This window comes from Amblyomma maculatum, chromosome 3 (genome assembly GCF_055883805.1).
Source record: "Amblyomma maculatum isolate TAMU_Amacu chromosome 3, ASM5588380v1, whole genome shotgun sequence".
In the NCBI taxonomy this organism is placed as follows: domain Eukaryota; kingdom Metazoa; phylum Arthropoda; class Arachnida; order Ixodida; family Ixodidae; genus Amblyomma; species Amblyomma maculatum.
Window position 1 is genome coordinate 153,760,677 of NC_139346.1, and position 18,276 is coordinate 153,778,952.

The 18,276-nt window shown below is 47.1% G+C and overlaps 1 protein-coding gene across 1 annotated transcript in view; it reads right to left on the reverse strand.

Annotated features, from left to right (window-relative positions):
- Positions 1 to 1,283: 1,283 nt before the first annotated feature.
- The window catches only part of LOC146196518 (solute carrier family 7 member 14-like), a 77,024-nt gene continuing 60,031 nt past the window's right edge, over positions 1,284 to 18,276 (reverse strand). Inside the window, exons 8-12 of the mRNA XM_084596368.1 lie at positions 9,787 to 10,065; positions 8,110 to 8,297; positions 6,153 to 6,325; positions 3,605 to 3,732; positions 1,284 to 1,621 (exon numbers count right to left, since the gene is read on the reverse strand). Of these exons, the coding sequence (XP_084452494.1) occupies positions 1,356 to 1,621; positions 3,605 to 3,732; positions 6,153 to 6,325; positions 8,110 to 8,297; positions 9,787 to 10,065 (1,034 nt within the window). The 3' untranslated portion in view covers positions 1,284 to 1,355. The remainder of the gene's footprint in view (positions 1,622 to 3,604; positions 3,733 to 6,152; positions 6,326 to 8,109; positions 8,298 to 9,786; positions 10,066 to 18,276) is intronic.

Genomic DNA, 18,276 nt, shown 5'->3' on the forward strand with positions numbered 1-18,276 from the left:
GTCAAAAAACGCCGAGCCTGAACACGTTACGCACACGAAATAGAGATTAAAAGTGGACACTTATTGTGCGGTTATATCAATATAGCTATACATATACATCCACGCGTACGCGCGTCTGTTTCGCGTTTATCTGCTGCTTATTGTCTCCGCGAGACGACTACAGGAAGACGTGGGTACATTTCGTTAGGCGTTTATCCGGGCTTGACAGTCACAACGTGGCACCGAGATGTGTGTCACGACCTCCTTACCAGAGTCCTTCTCGACCTTACTTCATGCCTGACGCTGACGCAGCTCTGACCCTACTCTGCCTCGGTATTACAGCTAGTTCGCACCGTTGCCGACGCTAGGGTAGTGCCAGCCAATCAGGTACCGAATTTGCGAAACTCTTTTCCCGCAAGGATGGTTCGGGATTGGCTGGGGCCCAGGCTATTCTACTATCTTTTGTTGTGATTGGTCACCAGGAGGCGTCGCCTTGTGGCTATTCGTGACACCTTTGTCTTGGCTCACACCAATTCTGGCGCTCAATGCACTGTTGGACTTCAGCAGGGCGCGGGGTCGCAGTTCCTCACCACGAAGAACGCTGACATGGCCTTCGCTGTTTGCATTTTCCCATCTATGCAGCCCAGGGGAAAAAAAAGAAAGAAAACGAAACACCAAGGCTATCCTTTCGAGAACGAAGTGATTGCTTCTTGAGTTGTACCGCAGCGGGCATTTCGAAATTACAATGAAATCATCCAAGCTCTTTGAACCGTTTACGGGATAGCAAAGTGTATATACTGCGGAGCATCATATATGCCCCCTTTTTCTGTAAAGGTTTAAAGAGCGCACTTAAATAGGAGTAAACGACGGCGTTAAATTTTTGTGTTCGTTTTAGTTCGGTTGCGCTGAGGCATTTTGTAAAGCAGGATACCCCAAATTGGGGTATTGCGGAAGAATTTTGTGGGATGGTGCTGCTCTTTGAAGCTGCTCTCCGAGGTTGTTGTAAAGCTTTAGATCTGCAGTTGTAAGCACGCAGCAATGAAGCTCACTCCAGATTGCTAGAAATGTTCGGAAATCCGTTTGCGATCTGCAGAGATTCCCGAACTCGAGGTGCAATGGGCCTATAACGGTCCTCTCGGAAAAGGCATCCTCGGTCGCACAGCGGGACAACAGTCAGCCAAGGGCTCCAGATTCAAGCTCTTAGAGTTGACCGTATAGCCATAATGGTTTTTAAACTTTAGACAGCGGCTGTGAACCTCGGCCAACCCCCCTGGATGTCGAAGTCTAACAGTAAGAAGCCCATATCCTTTCTCCTCGACTCGAGGTCAGCACAGCGACGACGGGACTCCTCCGCAAGGCACACTACCGCACCCAGATCACTCGAAGGTGTGCCAGCGCTGCGTGGGTGGTGGTTGCTCGTCGTAGGGTCGGGGGGGCACAGGCGGAGGCCTTCCGTTGGCCACATCAGCCAGCTTGGCACTGATCTCCTGCGCCGTGGGCGGCTGCTGTTGCCGCTGCTGCGGGGGCAACGGCGGCGCCTGAAGCGTGAACCCCTGCGTGGGTATCTTGAGTTCGATGCGCTCCTCCATCAGGGATTCCAGGTTGCTCTGCTTGATGCCGTAGCAGAAGTACATGAACATGCCTGCGTGAGCCCCACAGTACAAGAAGGGAAACCAGAGTCAAAAGTATGCTTACGCAGATATACGCATGGAATCAGTTAAACAATATTCGTTCGTTAAAGCGACGCTGGTAATATTTCCACCGAAGTGTAAGACTTCAGATTAACATCGACAAAAACGGGGTTCTTTGATACGCGCCGATATACATGGGCACTTGCGTATTTTGTCTCCGCAGTATACCATTACAGTCGGAATTGAACTGGATAGATGGTGCTCAGCCGCCAAACCACATAAACATGAAGCCCACGGTGATGATGATGATGATGATAGTGATATCCTCTGTGAAGTTGGCACATACCCACGGCGGGGGATTGACCAGGGTACATTGCTGGTACTAAATATATGGGGACAAAGGAGTAGACAACAATGCAAACACAGGGGCCGCCAGTTGGTTGACCATACTGGGGAATACTGAGCTAGTTGATAGACAAGGGGGGACAAGTGAAAGACAACACACGAATGAAGCGCAAATGAAGCGCTTCATTCGTGTGTTGATTTTCACTTGTCCCTTGTCTATCAAGTAGCGCAGTATTCCCCAGAAAGGAGTAGAGTATTTAGATAATAATGAGTATTAAACTAGAATACAAAAATCAAAAGGAAAAGAAAAAGCAATGAATTCTAATTCTAGCATAGCGATCTGTCTGATGAAGCTATATAATCAGGAACCGAATCGCACACTGGGTTCAAGGTGACGGTTATTTATTCTGATTTATTTTTTACTTCGTACACAGATAAAGACTACCAGCACCAACGAATGAGTACAGGAGTGCTCAGTAAACCTTCGCCCGCACTATCTTTCAGCAGCATCACCGCATGCTATCATTGTGGATTCCAGCCAACCTTTTCAGACTTCGGTGCTTAATTATCCAGTTCTCGTCAAACTCAACAGAACATCGCCAGGAAGCTACTGCGAGCTTGAGGTCGATCATGAAGACAAATGTTTCGAAATTGTTCATCTGAACCGCGTCTGGCTGGGTACACTCGAAATGAACCGGTGCGTCGGGAATGGAAGCGCGCCGCGTGGGCCTTCGAACGTTCTGGAATGGTGGTGACGAACACCCCCACACGATTCTCAGCTCAGAATCACTGCTAATGAACGAAGTGAATCAACAGCCGAACCCGGCACCCAATTAGGTACATTAATTAGGGCGGGAGGAAAGAGAAGGAGGAGGAGAAGATGAAGAGGAAAGGCAGTTAGGTTAACCGGGACAAGGAACAGGTTTGCTAACCAGCACTGGGGAGGGGGGTGAGGAGATATAAAAGTGATGGGTAAGATAGGAAATAGGACGGGAATAGTTGTATAATGTGCTATGCATTTTTTTTTTTCGATGCAGTTTATGGTTGCAGCTGCAATCTAGGACGACGGAGGCTGCAGCGCATGCATTTTGTTTTACAAAAACATGTCCCAGCGGGCATGTCGATGACACCATCTCGGGAGTGAGAATATAGCAAAATTCTGCCCTTACTCGCAGTTTGTGGCATAAGATAAAGAAAAATATTCTGTTTCAGCTTCTGATATTTTGCGTGTTGTTCAACTGTCTTTAGACAGGCACACCGTCAATGCAGCAGGTGTGGACCAATTTGTGCAAGAAAAACTATAGCTTCTTTGTATGGCTATATAGTATTCATATAGGCGATGCTATGTAGACAATAAACTTCCAGAACTTTCTTTGTGAAAAAAAAAAAAAAAAAGAATGGTGGCCGAAGCTGCTTTCCCGAAGAAATTCGAGTCGGAGAGAGAAAATTTTCTTTTCTTCCGCTTCTGCGCGTTTGCTTGTCATACAGGAGTCACGAAAAGTAACTTTAAGCTAAATGAATAATAGTTCAGTTTAGTTTAACACTGGGTAGTAAAAGTGGTGCCTATAAAAAAAAAAACAGAAAGGTAAGAGTAAAAAAAAAAACAACAACAGGCAGACGATAGGTGTCGTTCGGCGTGGTCTACCCACCTAGGACCATCCACACGATGAACCGCACCAGGGTGAGCACAGACAGCTTGAATATAAGGTAGATGTTGACTACGACGGCTATGGCTGGCACTATAGGCACACCTGGAGCCTTGAATTTCAGGTCACACCTGGGAGCAAAGCACAGCTATATTTATTTGCGAGAATACAGTGAGCCAAATAGTATACGAAACTGCACACGTGAATAAACAAGGCTGAGATGAGCATTTCACTCAAATCTGGATAAACTAGCAATTTCATATTTAGACGCCTTTGTGTTATTTACTCTGAAGAACTTTATAACAGCTAAGTAGGAATCTCAAATTAAGGTGAAAGAATTTCTAGGCTCATGGAACAAAATCCCATGCGCGAGAGTTTTGCGCGAGATCTGTGCACGAGATCTGTCATATTCTGCGAGATCCCGCGAGATACGCTCTTGTCTAGCGTTCCTGCCACCTGCAATACCACACTTGAACGCGCGCCAAGCAACGCCAGTTCGACAGGAGCCGTGGTGTACAGTCCAAACACACTTGCCGGAGAAAGTGTGACAGATACGGCGCATTTCTCTTCCTGTAAACCGATTATAATTATATCTAGCACTGCAACGAAGGCCAGTAAGAGGCAAACAATGAGAGGCAAATGATAAGAGAGGAAGGATAGGCTTTTGCCATTCTCCTCTTAAGAGACATCTAAGAGACCCTCAATTTTTTTTTATATAGTGTTTCATATGAGTGCACCACAAACAATAGCACTTGTCTTGCCAAACAATTCATGGTGGAAGCAGTCATTAGCAGTCATCAGCAGTCATCGGCAGTTTTTGTTTGCCGGTTCGTAAATATGCATTAGAATGAACTGTCCGCTCACGAGGCACTTGTGCCACATGCATTAACATGAAGAGCCTGCTTCGAAGTAAGTGGCTAACTAATACTAGTTCCTTAACTTGTTCGTGCGCAAGAGTTATTTTATTCGCTAATCAAAAAGGAATTCCTTTAGAAGCGTAATTTGGCCGTCTCGCACCCTGAACTCAACTTCTGCGCAGTGCGCTAATGCGCCCCTTCTCGAGAATAATGCGCAGTTCTCGCGTTCGTGGTGTCTGCAGACCAAAACGTTCTTAAACATCACTTAAAATTGGTAGACAACTGTGAAATATTGCAATATATGGTCGTGAACATAACGGTCTTGAACATAATGGTGGGAACGGTTTAACATTCCGAAGACTAGCAATATCTTACTTCGGTTGCACTGTAAGTCGTACTGTGCTCGCCCGAACAGTTAAGAATACCTTATAAAACGAATGGGGTGAATCTTTGCTAATAAATAGTAAATAATTACAAAAATATCGAGGTATGATCGGCGAATATATTGATAGTTACGGTGCTGTTGCGCAATATGTGGAGGAAAAAAATGGGTTCTTATAACATTATCACGTTGTGGCGACAGGGCACAAAGGAGCAGACAGGCGTAGTAGCACTAAAATCAGCTCTACATTGGTCTGACTTGCGCCCGCAAAAGAACTAAGCAACTCGGCGGCGGCGATAGCAGCAAATGCGCTCTCTTATCGTCGAATTCCCTTAATGTCTGTTGCACTCGTCAGTGCTCAATTTAAAGTCTGCGAAGTAGCATCTAGATAAAGGCGCGAAAGATGCGCTACGATCGCAGTGATAAGGCCGCATGCTGGCGGCTGTTGAAAAACAATAAATAAATATTTGATTTGGTTCGGTTTGCATGGTTTAACATAAAAAGCAACTCAGGCTATGACAGACGCCATAGTGGAAAGCTCTGGAAAATTCGAACATGGAATTTTTAAGGTGCGCTGACTATAGCGCAGCACACTGGCGCCTTGCTTTTCCCTCCATCGAAAAGGGGCAAAAGTTTGAATGCTTCGCGAAAATATTTTCCTGAAAAAAAAAAAAAATGAGCTTGTCCAGAATTTTTGCCTATCTCGACATTCAGCGTCGTCTTGTGCTGCATTTCATACCTCTACTTTACTCATGACATCATCCGTGCCACAGAACTTGAAATTCCATCTTGGCTTAGCTAACAAAAAGGAGAAAGCAATCGCGATCGCGTCAGCAAAAGGCTCAGCAGAAAAGCTAATTATTCATGCACTGGCAGCAGAGACCACCCGTCAGGAGATTTCTCGCTCTGGGTTAAATGCTACTACAGCTGGTAGTGTGGGTAAGAAAGGGGGAGGCTCCAAGAAGATCACTACTTGAACGAAAGACGATACTTCCAAATAATACATTACTCTGTAAATATATTTGCCATGGGGCGGTAACTGTCGCGTTGACCCCGGAGGCTAGTACGGTGGTACCAACCTTCAGGGTCAAGATTATAGCAAACCCGAATGTAAGGATTCACCTGCGAGAAGACGTAGTAAGTTGTAAACTAGCGCAGATGCGGAATGATATAGAAAAACTAAAGGCCTCTCGGATGGCGCATGCGCATGCTCGTCAAATCTATGGGTGGAGCCAACCGACAATGCCAGCGATGCGCCGCCGTGCGTCAGGTCGGCAACGCTAAAATTCCCTAATGTGCTCGTCCTACTCACTTGGCCTGCGGCTCCTTGGCGATGAGGAAGACAGAGGCGAGGATGCCAGCGAGGCAGGCAAACATCACGACGAGCACGAAGCCATTTCCCCGCTCCAGGGCTCCCACGCCACACACGATCACCAGGTCGAAGGCGATAGCGAACACGTACAGCAGGCCCACCAGCTTCATCACCTGCGTCAAACGCGTACTGGTCAAGGGAGGCTCCGAAAACAGAATGGGAATTAGCACGAGATGTAATAAATATGGCATGTGTTTTTGCCTTCATTTTTTTTTTCAATATTGGACAGCATTCTCACAATGCAAGAGCAGTCAGTGAAAAACTATCTTGCCGAAAAATTTGTAACATTTGTTTTTCTACGCATAGAGTCTATCACACGTGTGTAGGTATGGAGCTCTCGACTGGTCTGCTGAGGAGCGAACGAAGTGAAATAGTTTTGAGGACTTTTTGAATTTACAAGGCACTTGTGCCTGCGCTGTTCACAGATCAATTCGGCTGCCCGTGAGAAAGCCAGATAAAGAGATCAGAGAAGGCCAGTAAATGCTTTCAAAATTTCCTTCGTTACTTCCGCCCGACACTTCGAGAGCACTCTAGACAAGTGTGATCTACCCTGGACTGCGTAATGTTGCCAACATCTGACCTTATCATCTTGACTGCCGCGTGATACGCGATCAACTTTCTCTGGAAAGACGCTAACTATGCAGTATACGTAGATCAGTATTTACATTGCTCGAGATTGCTTTCGGAAGTGCCTACCGCACATTACGTCGGATGTTCGTGACCTTTATAGCAAGCGACCGAGAGTGGCGGTGATTGCCAGCTTCTACGAGTGACGAGAAAAAAAAAAAAAGGAGTTGCTGTGATGCTGGAGTCGGTTTCGTGATTAGGATCATTGGAATGGAGACATTACCACTAAGATGCTGAGGCCGGGTGAGCCAGAGTACAGCATATTGATAAGAGTAATGTCAACAAAGATGAGGCAGATGGAGTGTGTGTGCTCGGGGCCCGAATCCTTGGCAGCGGTCCGTGCTTTGACGTCCAGCGTGCTCTAGGCTTGTGTTGTGCTATGCTGTTCTGTGACGTGCTGTGAATTTTCTTGCCACGTAACAATATACTGAAACGGACAAAATTTTAACGGCATTTGTTATTTTACCCTGTAAGGTGGCTAAGGAGATACTAGAAGAAAAGCTCTGCAAACATATCAGTTGATTTTGTGTCTACATCTGAAGAGAAAACATAGGAGTGTATTTAAGGAGTAAACTTTGACGATCTTGGCGTTCTCTGCAAAAATTGCGCCACGCACACGCACCACGCAGAAGCACAAAATGTTCGTACAAAACACGGACGATCGCTTTGTAGCGGAAGCCGTACTGGATCTTAATGAATAAACAGCGGAATGTCCCTCAGTCAACAGCGGCTGTTTCCAGAGCCAAAGGCGCCAGCGATTGTCGTAATGGTCGTGATCGCAGCCGCATGAGCTCTTAAGTTTGTGCACGATACACAAAGCTCATAAATGTGACAAGTATGGCAGCTTTGTACTAATTTTATATCGGTAACAGCGTAATCGCTGGCCGATGAGAACAACCAAAGGTAAGAGCTCAAGCAGATTGCGAAAGTAAGCATATATAGCGCTTCTGTAGGCCGCGGCCAGATGGTGCACCCGGTCCGTAAACAGCAACGACAGTGCCATTGGTCAGCTGACTCCTGAACAAGCTGGCTCCTGAACAAGTTGGCCTCCAGATCCCCCCCCCCCCCCCCCACCCCCCACGTCATTTCCGCCTCACCTTTCTTGCGAGGCGCTGCATGTTCAGAGCCTCTCCAGAGCTTACCTTCCTCCATTGTATTAAGAAATGCGCTTAGACATTGTATTCGCGGCTGACGCCATTGTCTCACAGTGTATGTTCTTCGACTGGTGGCGGTTGTTACGATGGTAACGACGATGCGGCTGATGGTATACCTTCATGCCTGAGCTGTCGGTGGCCGGCCCGGGATGTCCGCGCAGGAAAGGCAGTAGGTAGCCGAGCTGCTTGGTTTTGGTTTCCCACCAGGTGGGCTGCTGGAACATGTCCTCCTCAATGCTCTCCTGGGCCTCAAGCATCGAGCCGTAGCCCTCCTGCTGCTGCTGCACGTGAAGGGTACCGTCGCCTGCGCCAGTGCCACGGCCAAGGGTTATGTACTCAAATGAGGACCATAATCACTTCAGGAGGAGCACCTGGGCGTCTGAAGCAAACAGTACAGACGAACTTAAAGGACAGACGAAAGCGTTGGTGAAGTTTCATTGGTATGGTCAATGCAATTGAATTTTACGCTAAGAGAGGTAGGAATATAAGAGAAATAATAGAAATAACAGGAATAGAAGGGTCGAATTTAAGATAGAAGATAGGGTGATGAATGTTAGAGACATCAACATAAGCATCGATATATGTTGCTGTGAGGAGGAGCAGGTAGAGGAGGAGGAAAGACAGGGAGGATAAGATGAGAAAACAGCGCAAAAAGACAAGACGAGGAACGAGTCTGTTGATCATGTGTGTCTACTGTTTTGTCTTATCTTTTTGCACTCCTTTCTTTTAGGAAAGCAACATAATAACTTACGGAAAAATGGCGGTTTATAGACATCCTACTCGAAATAAAGAGATGATCAGGGGCTAGACAAGTAATTTGAAGGAAAGGTAAACGACGGTCGATATAACAGGTTAGATTCCAGGTGTGACAAGTGCTGAAAGGAGCGACAAAATATAAGACGGACGGACGACATTAGGAAGTTTGGGAGATAAGATGAGCGTAGTTGGGAATGGACAGGGTTTTTTTTAGAAATAGATGAAAGGCATATGTTCAGTAAGGTCGTAGCTGTGCTTACGATGACAATTAGAAAGTATCAGTAGCCGAAGACATCAACTATACAGTGCTAATTACGAAGCAATTTCCTGAATGATCCTTGCCACGCAGCGGCATATAAGCGTAAAGGTTAAATATTAAAGTAGAGGATTAAGTCGTCGCTCCACAAGGCAGAACGTGGAGGACTGTTGGATGATGCGTCGAAGACGCGTAGTGCTTGTACACAATACGACTCCATACGGAAATTCGCTGGTACGAAACATTTCCAGCATTGTTCGAGCCTGTTTTTAGCCTTTCTTTGCTCTATACCTCCTTTTCTGCAAGGAAGCTTTCTTTTGAGAATAAGTCTACTAGTGCAATATAAAGTGTCACGGCTTTTGAACGTTTAAGTGTAGCCTGATGCTTGCTGGCGGATAAGGTACCTAAACATATCGGACCGCAACTTTATGATTTAGTATATAGACCTCTCGTGCTTACCGGTTTGTGGTAATTATGTGTTCATAAATGCGTGGTTTCATTCTCAGCTGGTTACATCCGCAATGTGCCTTTACTGTAAGTTTTCTTTTACATTAAGTTTCTTCAAATGGTTTTGACCAAGAGGAGCACGAGATTCTCTTGCCACACAACTGGGAAGGCTCGCTTCGAAATGCAGCATTTTTTTTTGGGCCCGCTATCGTGCCTTCACATATCCGATGCCATAAAGTAGAAAGGTATCGGGTTCATTCAGCTTTCATACGATATGTCCTCAAGGTATCAGGTTCATACGATATGTCCTCAATAGATGGTGCGAGAAGATTGCGTGTACCTCTCCGCTCGTCCTCATCGCTGTCAGGAGTGATGACGCGGTTGGTCCTCTTGGTGCGGATGGTCGTGGTGGAGGCCCCTAGCGGCGGCGCCGACCCGACGCCCAATCCTAAGCCCCGCAGCGAGGGCACCATGGAGGGTGGCGCCTCGCTACTGGGCGTCGGGCACTGAGATCGCACCGACTCTGGAAGCAGCTCCACCAGCGTCTTGGTGCGAGGCTGGTAGCGCAGAAGCAGCACGCACGTTGACACCAGGGTGTACGCCATCAGGGTGCCTGCAATGTTTCCGACACCATGATCAGAAACAACTCGCACAGATGCGCACGAGAAAGTTACTCGATTGAATACTTGATTGAGAGTGTTTTACGTGGGAAAGCAACATTGATAACCATGAGGCATGCAGAAGGCTCCTAGTTGGGTTACCTGGGGTTCTTTATATATTCAACCTTCAACTGAAATCCCACTCTACAACGTGTATTGCGAGGCAACTGATTTCGAATAGTGCTGGAAAACGTGTTATTTCAGACTGAGTGTAGTAGTCTTCTTGCAGTGACGCGTACAGTGGAGATTCTAGCGGCTCGGCTATTGCCGGTGTACCGGACTCGTTTAGTACCCTTACGTCCAGCGAAGGAAACAGGTTTTCTGCATCTAACGTTTTTAGCAATGGTCATTAGCTTTTTCCCATATTTATCAGACACGCTACTTGTAGAGAGATAGGAAGGGAGCCAACAGCCACTGAAACAAAGGAAAGCATAGGAAAGGGTTTTGGCATTGATCAGTAATAAATCATAATGATTATTAATTATTATTAAAATTTAGTAGTTGATATAATTGATTATAATGTAGAAGGAAGACAATCACATACTGCAGGCGGGGTCTGAAGTCCCCTTTATGTGGCATAACGTCACTCAATGCATTAATACCTCTTTGTTTTGCGTTGCGCCTGTTGCATTTGTAAAGGCTTGGCACTCAGGTTCATTCAAGGCTCGCTGCATCGCCTGTCATGAAATGGCACCTCATGTGTCCCATCATTGTATATACATTATGTATAGATTACGCATATATTATGAACATTTCCAGCATACTGGAACTCGCAGTCCGCATTGTTTGCTCAGCAAAGCGAGAAGGCCAACTGAACAGGCGAATGATGACAAAGCCGTAATATGCTACATGAGCTTTCTTGTCAGGATAATTCCCTCTTTTGGTTCCCAGTACAAGATACTGGCGTAGCGAAAGCATATACAATGTTTTGACGCTAGATATCCAACTCCGCTGCCCCGCTCTCTCTGAAGGAAACACTTCTATCACAGCTTCATCCGTGGGTACGAAGTGGCTGCCCTAGTATCAGGGGTAGACTGGCGCGAAGCGTTCGCGCAGCGGGGGAGGCTTACTTCCGGTTTCCGCCGTGCAGATTTATTTAGATTCGAGCGTTCAGCCTAAGCTCCGGAAGCCACTTCCGCGCTCCCCCGTCGCAACGTTTCAGCATGGTGGCTCTTCCTGCATCCGGTTTGACCGTAGCTGAAAGCTTTCTTTTATTTTGCCGTTGGCCTACCCATTTTAGTAATCCTTGCTTTCCTGACGCACTTCGTAGTGAATCTCGATGAAGTTCGGCAGACGCGACGATTAGCACTAGTCAAATAAGTCAAATACCAAGCGAGGTTCCTTTCTTCTAGCTTAGCTAGACATTGCACGGTTTCTTTTTCTTTCTTAAATAAGGGGTTTCCTCTGACTTCCGCAAATGTTTTCTCGTCCAGTAAGCTAGCCCCTTAATGGCAAACTTCTGTCGTGTTTAGACGTGTTTGATTTTTCTGTTTGGCCCAAACTCTTCGGTCTTCGCCCGCTTCGCTTTCTAAACACTGTGATCTCCGCTTTACAACCAGGACGTGAGCGGTGTGATAAGTTAAATGCACTTACTCTACAGGTGAGTGTTCACTTTTGCAGTAATAGCAATTTCCAGTCTCAAAGAACATCCGAAATGAAAAGATTAATTGCCGAAAATAATAACATCAGAAAAGAACAGGAAAAAATCCGTGAAGAGAACAAACAACTCAAAAAACAAATAAGAGAATTGCTAGAAGAACTAAGAGAGATACGAAGGACAGGCTATTCACCCATAAGGGCACCTTCACCTCCACAACAGTTTATGGGAAACTCGCACGAAAGCGAGGTAGAAAATTCGATGATGAGCGATTTAAAAGCCTCCATGCTACAGCAGATGCAACAAATGCAGCAACAAATGCAGCAACAGATGCAGCAGCAAATGCAGCAGCAAATGCAACAGCTAAGCCAAAAAATAGCTTTGCAAGATCAGAGCTTTCGCAACTATGTAAAATCGCAAAATACACGAAAAGCAATAAACGAAGCCCGAGATGAGCGCAGGTTCGGATCAGAATCCCAAGGAGCAAGCAACAACAGTAAAAGTACAACATGGCAGGAAAACAACATTTAGAGATATGGCAATGGAACTGTAGGGGTTACAGACGCAAGCAGGGACTCCTACAGCAATACAATGACACCAGAGTAAACCCACCAGACCTAATACTCCTACAAGAAACAAATTGCACTCCAACCCTAAGGGGATACACAAGTCAAGAGAATGGGAAAACGGCAACTCTCATCAACAACAAAATCACCACCATAGCACACAAAGAGATAGAGGACACACAACTAGAACACATAATAACGGAAATAATTTCCAAGAAGAAAAGGAAAACCAAAAGTATCTTTGTCGTCAACCTGTACAGCTCATCAAAGAACAAAGGAGATTTTGGCAGGCTCTTTGCAGGGGCGAGAAAATTGGCAGGGAAGAATCTTTTAGTAATAGCGGGGGACTTCAACGCGAAAAGCCCGCAATGGGGCAGCAAAACGAAAGACAAGAAAGGACGTGGCATCTGCGCGGCGGCAGAGAACACGGGCTGCGAACTAATCACAGACGAAAGCCAACCCACGAGGCAGAGCAACAGTGTAAGCATGGATACAAGTCCCGACCTAGCCTTTGTCAGGAGCGCCAGACAAACCGAGTGGGAGAACCTACAAGAAGATCTAGGCAGCGACCACTTTATCATCAGGGTCACGGTAGAGGCAGAAAGCATCAAAAAGGATATAGGAACGGCAAAACTAACCGACTGGGACGCTTTCCGCATCCACTGCAGACAACTAAAGGGCGACATAACCTCGGCGGAGGAGTGGAGCCAGCAACTCAGACAAATTAGGGACCTATACATTAAGGAGGTGACGCGAACGGAGCAGGCACCAGAGGTAGACAAAAGACTTCTCAGACTCTGGGAAGCAAGGCGCGGCCTGACCAAGCGATGGAAACGACAGAAATTAAACAAGAAACTCAAAAAGAAGATTGCAGAGATCACCAAACAAGCAGAGGAGTACGCGACGCAGTTAGCAAGGCAGGGCTGGCAACAGTTCAGCACTTCACTGAACGGCACCCTGGGCACGGCAAGAACATGGCAGATACTTAGAAAACTCATGGACCCAAACACAAGCAAGGCAGAAAGCAACAAGTCCATTCAAAGACTAATTCATCAGTACGAGGGTACGGAGGAACAACTAATCGAAGCCGTAAAAGAAAAATGCTATGGCAAAGACCAAGCAGAGGAATACCGAGACGAATACCAGGGAGCAGAGAATCCAGCCATGGACAGACCCATCACGAGAGAAGAGGTCCTGGAGGCCATAAGAGCAACGACAAAAAACACGGCAGCGGGGGCGGACAAGATCCAAAACGCATTAATCCGAAATCTTAGCGAGGAAGCGATTAATCAGCTCACACAATACATAAACAAACAATGGGAAGAAATAACGATTCCAGCAGAGTGGAAACACGCCGTAGTCGTCATGATTCCCAAGCCTGGAAAGAAACTTCAGATAGAAAACCTAAGGCCGATATCGCTAACTTCCCGCCTAGGCAAGTTGTACGAGAGAATAGTCAACCGAAGGATTCAGACGCATCTCGAAGACGAAGGATGGTACCCAGACGCCATGTTCGGATTCAGGGCGAATCTATCGACACAAGACACACTGCTACAACTCAAAGAAGAGGTACTAGAAACAATGCCAAGAAACCGAGAAAACGTGGTCATGGCCATAGACATAAAGGGAGCCTTTGACAACATATCCCACGCAGCCATAATGGAGGGAATAAACACTACCAATTGTGGAAAGAAAATCCATGACTACGTGAGGAGCTTTCTCGCGAGCAGAACAGCAACAGTGGGCATGGGAGACCTAAGAAGCGACACCTTCCAAACGCCAAATAGGGGCACACCACAAGGCTCAGTAATTTCGCCGACGCTCTTCAACATAGCCATGATCAATCTCGCAAAGAGGCTAAACCAAATACAAGGGATCCGACACGCAATGTATGCGGACGACATTACAGTCTGGACAGCCAAAGGCTCACTGGGAGAGAAGCAGGAGGTACTACAAGAGGCGGCCTCCTGTATTGAAGAGTACACGAGACAAAGAAGACTAAAATGCTCCACAGAAAAATCAGAGCTCCTCAGAGTGGGAAGACATCCCACGGACGCACCACTTGAAGTAAAACTGGAAGGGCAAAACATCCCAGAACAGAAGATGATTAGAATTTTCGGCATGTGGCTGCAAGGGAGCCGAAGAAGCAGCCACACACTCAGCCTGTTGAATAATGCGGCAGGGCAGGTAGGCCGAATGATCAGCAGAATAGCACACAGGAGATATGGCATGAAGGAGGAAGACACACTCAGACTGGTAAACAGCCTGGTGGTCAGCCGAGTGACGTATTCACTGCCGTATCACGTAATTACCAAGGCAGAGAAGGAACAGGCAGAAGCGATTCTAAGAAAAGCATACAAAACGGCGCTTCACCTCCCAAGGAACACATCCAACGAGAAATTCATGCAACTTGGTGTCAGCAACAGCTTTGAAGAATTAAGAGAGAGCCAACTTAAGGCCCAAGAGAAAAGATTGAGCAGTACGAAGACCGGAAGAGCGCTCCTAACAAGACTAGGTCGCAAGCTAGAAGAACCACAGAGCAGCCGAGTGACAGTACCGGATCTGCTACGAAGATAAGCACACAACCCATACCCCGAAACATGGATCCAAATCTCCACGCTCACAGAACGGCAGCTAGGGCAGAGCATTACGAGAAAAACATGGGATACAGGGAAGACGCAGTCTACACAGACGCCTCTAGATATCCACAAACACACAAAGGAAACGCAGTAGCGGTGGTAGTAAACCACGAAGGGGAACACATCGCAAGTGTCACGACCAGGGTGTCTGACATAACAGAAGCAGAAGAGATAGCCATTGCTCTGGCTGTAAGAGAAGGATATAGGACAGGAAGACCTCTCCACATCCTAACAGACTCACAAGAGGCGTGCCGGAATTACACTAGGGGCAGGATTAGCAGTGCGGCACTCAAGATCCTCAAAGAGGGTGCGCCCTCGGAGGAGACACCAAAGCAAAACATAATCTGGATACCGAGCCACGCGGGAATCAGGGGCAACGAGGGGGCAGACAACCTAGCTCGAGGGATGACCAGCCGAGCGGGAGCGTCGCACACCCCGGAGGACCCCCAGATCAGATGCGGAGAGAGCTATCCAGACCTACTAAACCTATATAAGGGGCTGAGGTTCCACTACCCCCCGCCACACAAACAACTAACCAAGGAAGAAGCCACGGGATGGAGGAGACTACAAACGGGCTCCTTCCCAAACCTACACATACTAAACAAGATTTTTCCAACACAATATAGTGCCAGCAGCCCATGGTGCAGATCAAAACCAACACTATATCACATCACGTGGGAATGCGAGAGAAATCATGCATTTCACAAACAGAAAACACCAAGTGCGGAGCAATGGGAGAGCCGGCTCACCAGCTGCGAGCTAGAGGCCCAGAGGGCACTCATAGCACACGCAAGCGAGGTGGTACGACTCAGTGGAGTCCTGGACTAGGGGCCCAACCACGGCCAGGGAGGTGACGGACTTCCAGAAGAAGTCTCGACCTCCACCGCTAACAAACTTCCAAAAGACAAATAAAGTTTTCAATCAATCAATCAATCCACGACAGTGTTGTGAAGAAACGTCCTGTTGTAGTAACTATTCACCAAGGGGGGCTGATGGGTACATCTAACCTGGATGTACAACTTATCGCATACCACAACGAGTGTTTGTACTAACACATCAGTGGCGCAAAAAACATATTAGAAAATATCAGGCAAGACTACAAGAGGTCAGTACAGATACGAATTTAGGAGGGCGCTTAAGCGCCCCCTCACAGGCCGACATGATAGCGCCTTTAACACTGCCCGCCCGGTACCTGCTACGGGCTAGTCGGTATGCTTGAGTTATTTCACGGTAGTTGTTGAGAGCATCTTTGTGGGCACTCATTCCTTACTGCATTTGCTCGGTAAGCCAATTAGCGGGCGGCAGTGTGGGCTAAAGTGGGGCTGGGAAGGAGGGAATGAGGCTATCTAAATAGCAATTATTTCCTTGCTTTAGGATTCACCACACATGGCGGATGTCTGTCCGCGGCCATAGTTTTGACCGGCGCGCCTAATATCGCTTGTATAATGGTGGTGGCGTTAGCGCTGGTGATGGCAAGCGCGATGGCTGTTTCCTCGGTCACCTCTGTGTTGCCGTTCACACATGTCACCACAGCTCTCATAACAGGGTAGAGGTCGTGATCCGCTGCGTCCGTGCACATGGCATTTGATGGTAGCGTTGGTGTTGCTTGTATCTTCCTTGCCGTCGTTCCACTTGGAAGTAAGGATGCATATTCATTGGGATTGGGCGCACCAATAGGTTAGCTCAGATAACCCGCGGAAGGCTGGTTTTCGGCCAAGTCGTACCTTCGTGGCATATGCTAAGCTCTTGGACAATCCATCTGCCTGTGGAAGTGGGGGGAGTCATGTATATTCTGAATAGAAGTGAGCCTCGATTTTTCTCCAACCGTGTTGTGCAGGCCAAGCGCTAGGAGCTTCTCCGTAGAGATGCTTTGCGGGAGTCCTAGTACAAATTTTTACGCGCCTCGGATTAGGAAGTTGAGTTTGTCTCGGTCGGGGATGTACAGTTTATATGGGCGGCCACGTAGTCTAGGCGGCTGAAGATGAACGTTTGGACGAGTCGGATGAGGATTCATTACTCCATGCCAGCGTGGCGTTTGAAATGCGGTGTATGAGACTGCTTTGCTGAGTGGCTGCCTTCAGCTGATGCAGCGTGTTTCCATTGCAGCAGCTGTTTTGGATAAACGTGCTCAGCAGTCAAATCATGGAGGCCTCATATATCGCGTTGCCATTCGCTTGCAGGTATATGCGGGTGGTTAGTCCATCAAATGCCCTGTCCCGTCGTAGTGTGTGGATAACTATGTATCTTAATTTTGCAGACGAACAGCACAGCTCGCGTGGGGCAACGTATTCATTGACGACATTTATGCCTGGTTAGTGGATATCTTCAAGCGCTCCATCGCAGCCCACTTCAGCTCGAAGCGTAACATCATCTATGCAGAGGCTATGTTTGCGGCCTGGTGTCTTGTTGAATCTTTCTGGTAGGCGCAAGAGTGCCACATTAAAGAGGAATGGGGGGAGTATAGCTCCTTAAGGAGTGCGGTTTTCACCCTACCTGAATATCTGTTCGTTTAGTCAGGAAATTAGGATGTAGGCGCGTAGATTCTGTGGCCTACATTAATATGTTGGAGATAATCAAATAGAAGAACAAGAAACGTTGCCAAAAAATTTGCTAAGGTTCAGGCCCAAATAGCCCTGGTCTACTTTTGCATCAAGCCACCTGGTCATTGAACTGAAGTAGGACGTCTTGGGTAGACAGCCCAGGCCGGAAACCGATCATGCTGTGCGGTAGTATGTACCGCCCTCCACAGATTATGCAGGCGGTAAAGGATAACGTGCTCGTTTAGTTTTCTCTGACAAGGTGTTGAGACGGGACGTAGGTGTCCAATTTGGAGCGGTTTTATGGTTTAAAAATTAATACTACAGTGGCATATTTCCACCGTTCAGAAATATTCCCAGCCTGCCAGCACTGGTTTATAGATTGAGTGATGGTATGTATGGAATTCTCATCGAGGTTGCGGAATGTATTGTTACTAATTTCGTCCGCTCCTGGTGTTGATGTGGTCCTTATTTTTATTTTTTGAGTGCGGTTCTTACCTCCTCCTTCATGATTGGGGCATCGAACACTTTGTTTAGTTCTCCTGTTTTTCAGTTCTCCTAGTTAGTGTCGTCGGCGCAGGTGTTTGGTTGCCGAGGTAGAGAACCTTCAGTTGAACCATTGTCACGTTGGTTACGACGCTGTTCTGTTTTCGTTTTGTGCGGATCAATGAGGCGTCGCATGTTTTGACAATCCTCAGTCGGCCATCAATGCTGAAGCAGACTTGATCCCACTGCTGTTTGATCAACTGAGTAGCGTAGGTGACTACTTCCTGGTCTTGCTGGGCGGTTCGGCGTTTGAGTGTTCTATTGTTCTTCTGCTGGTAGC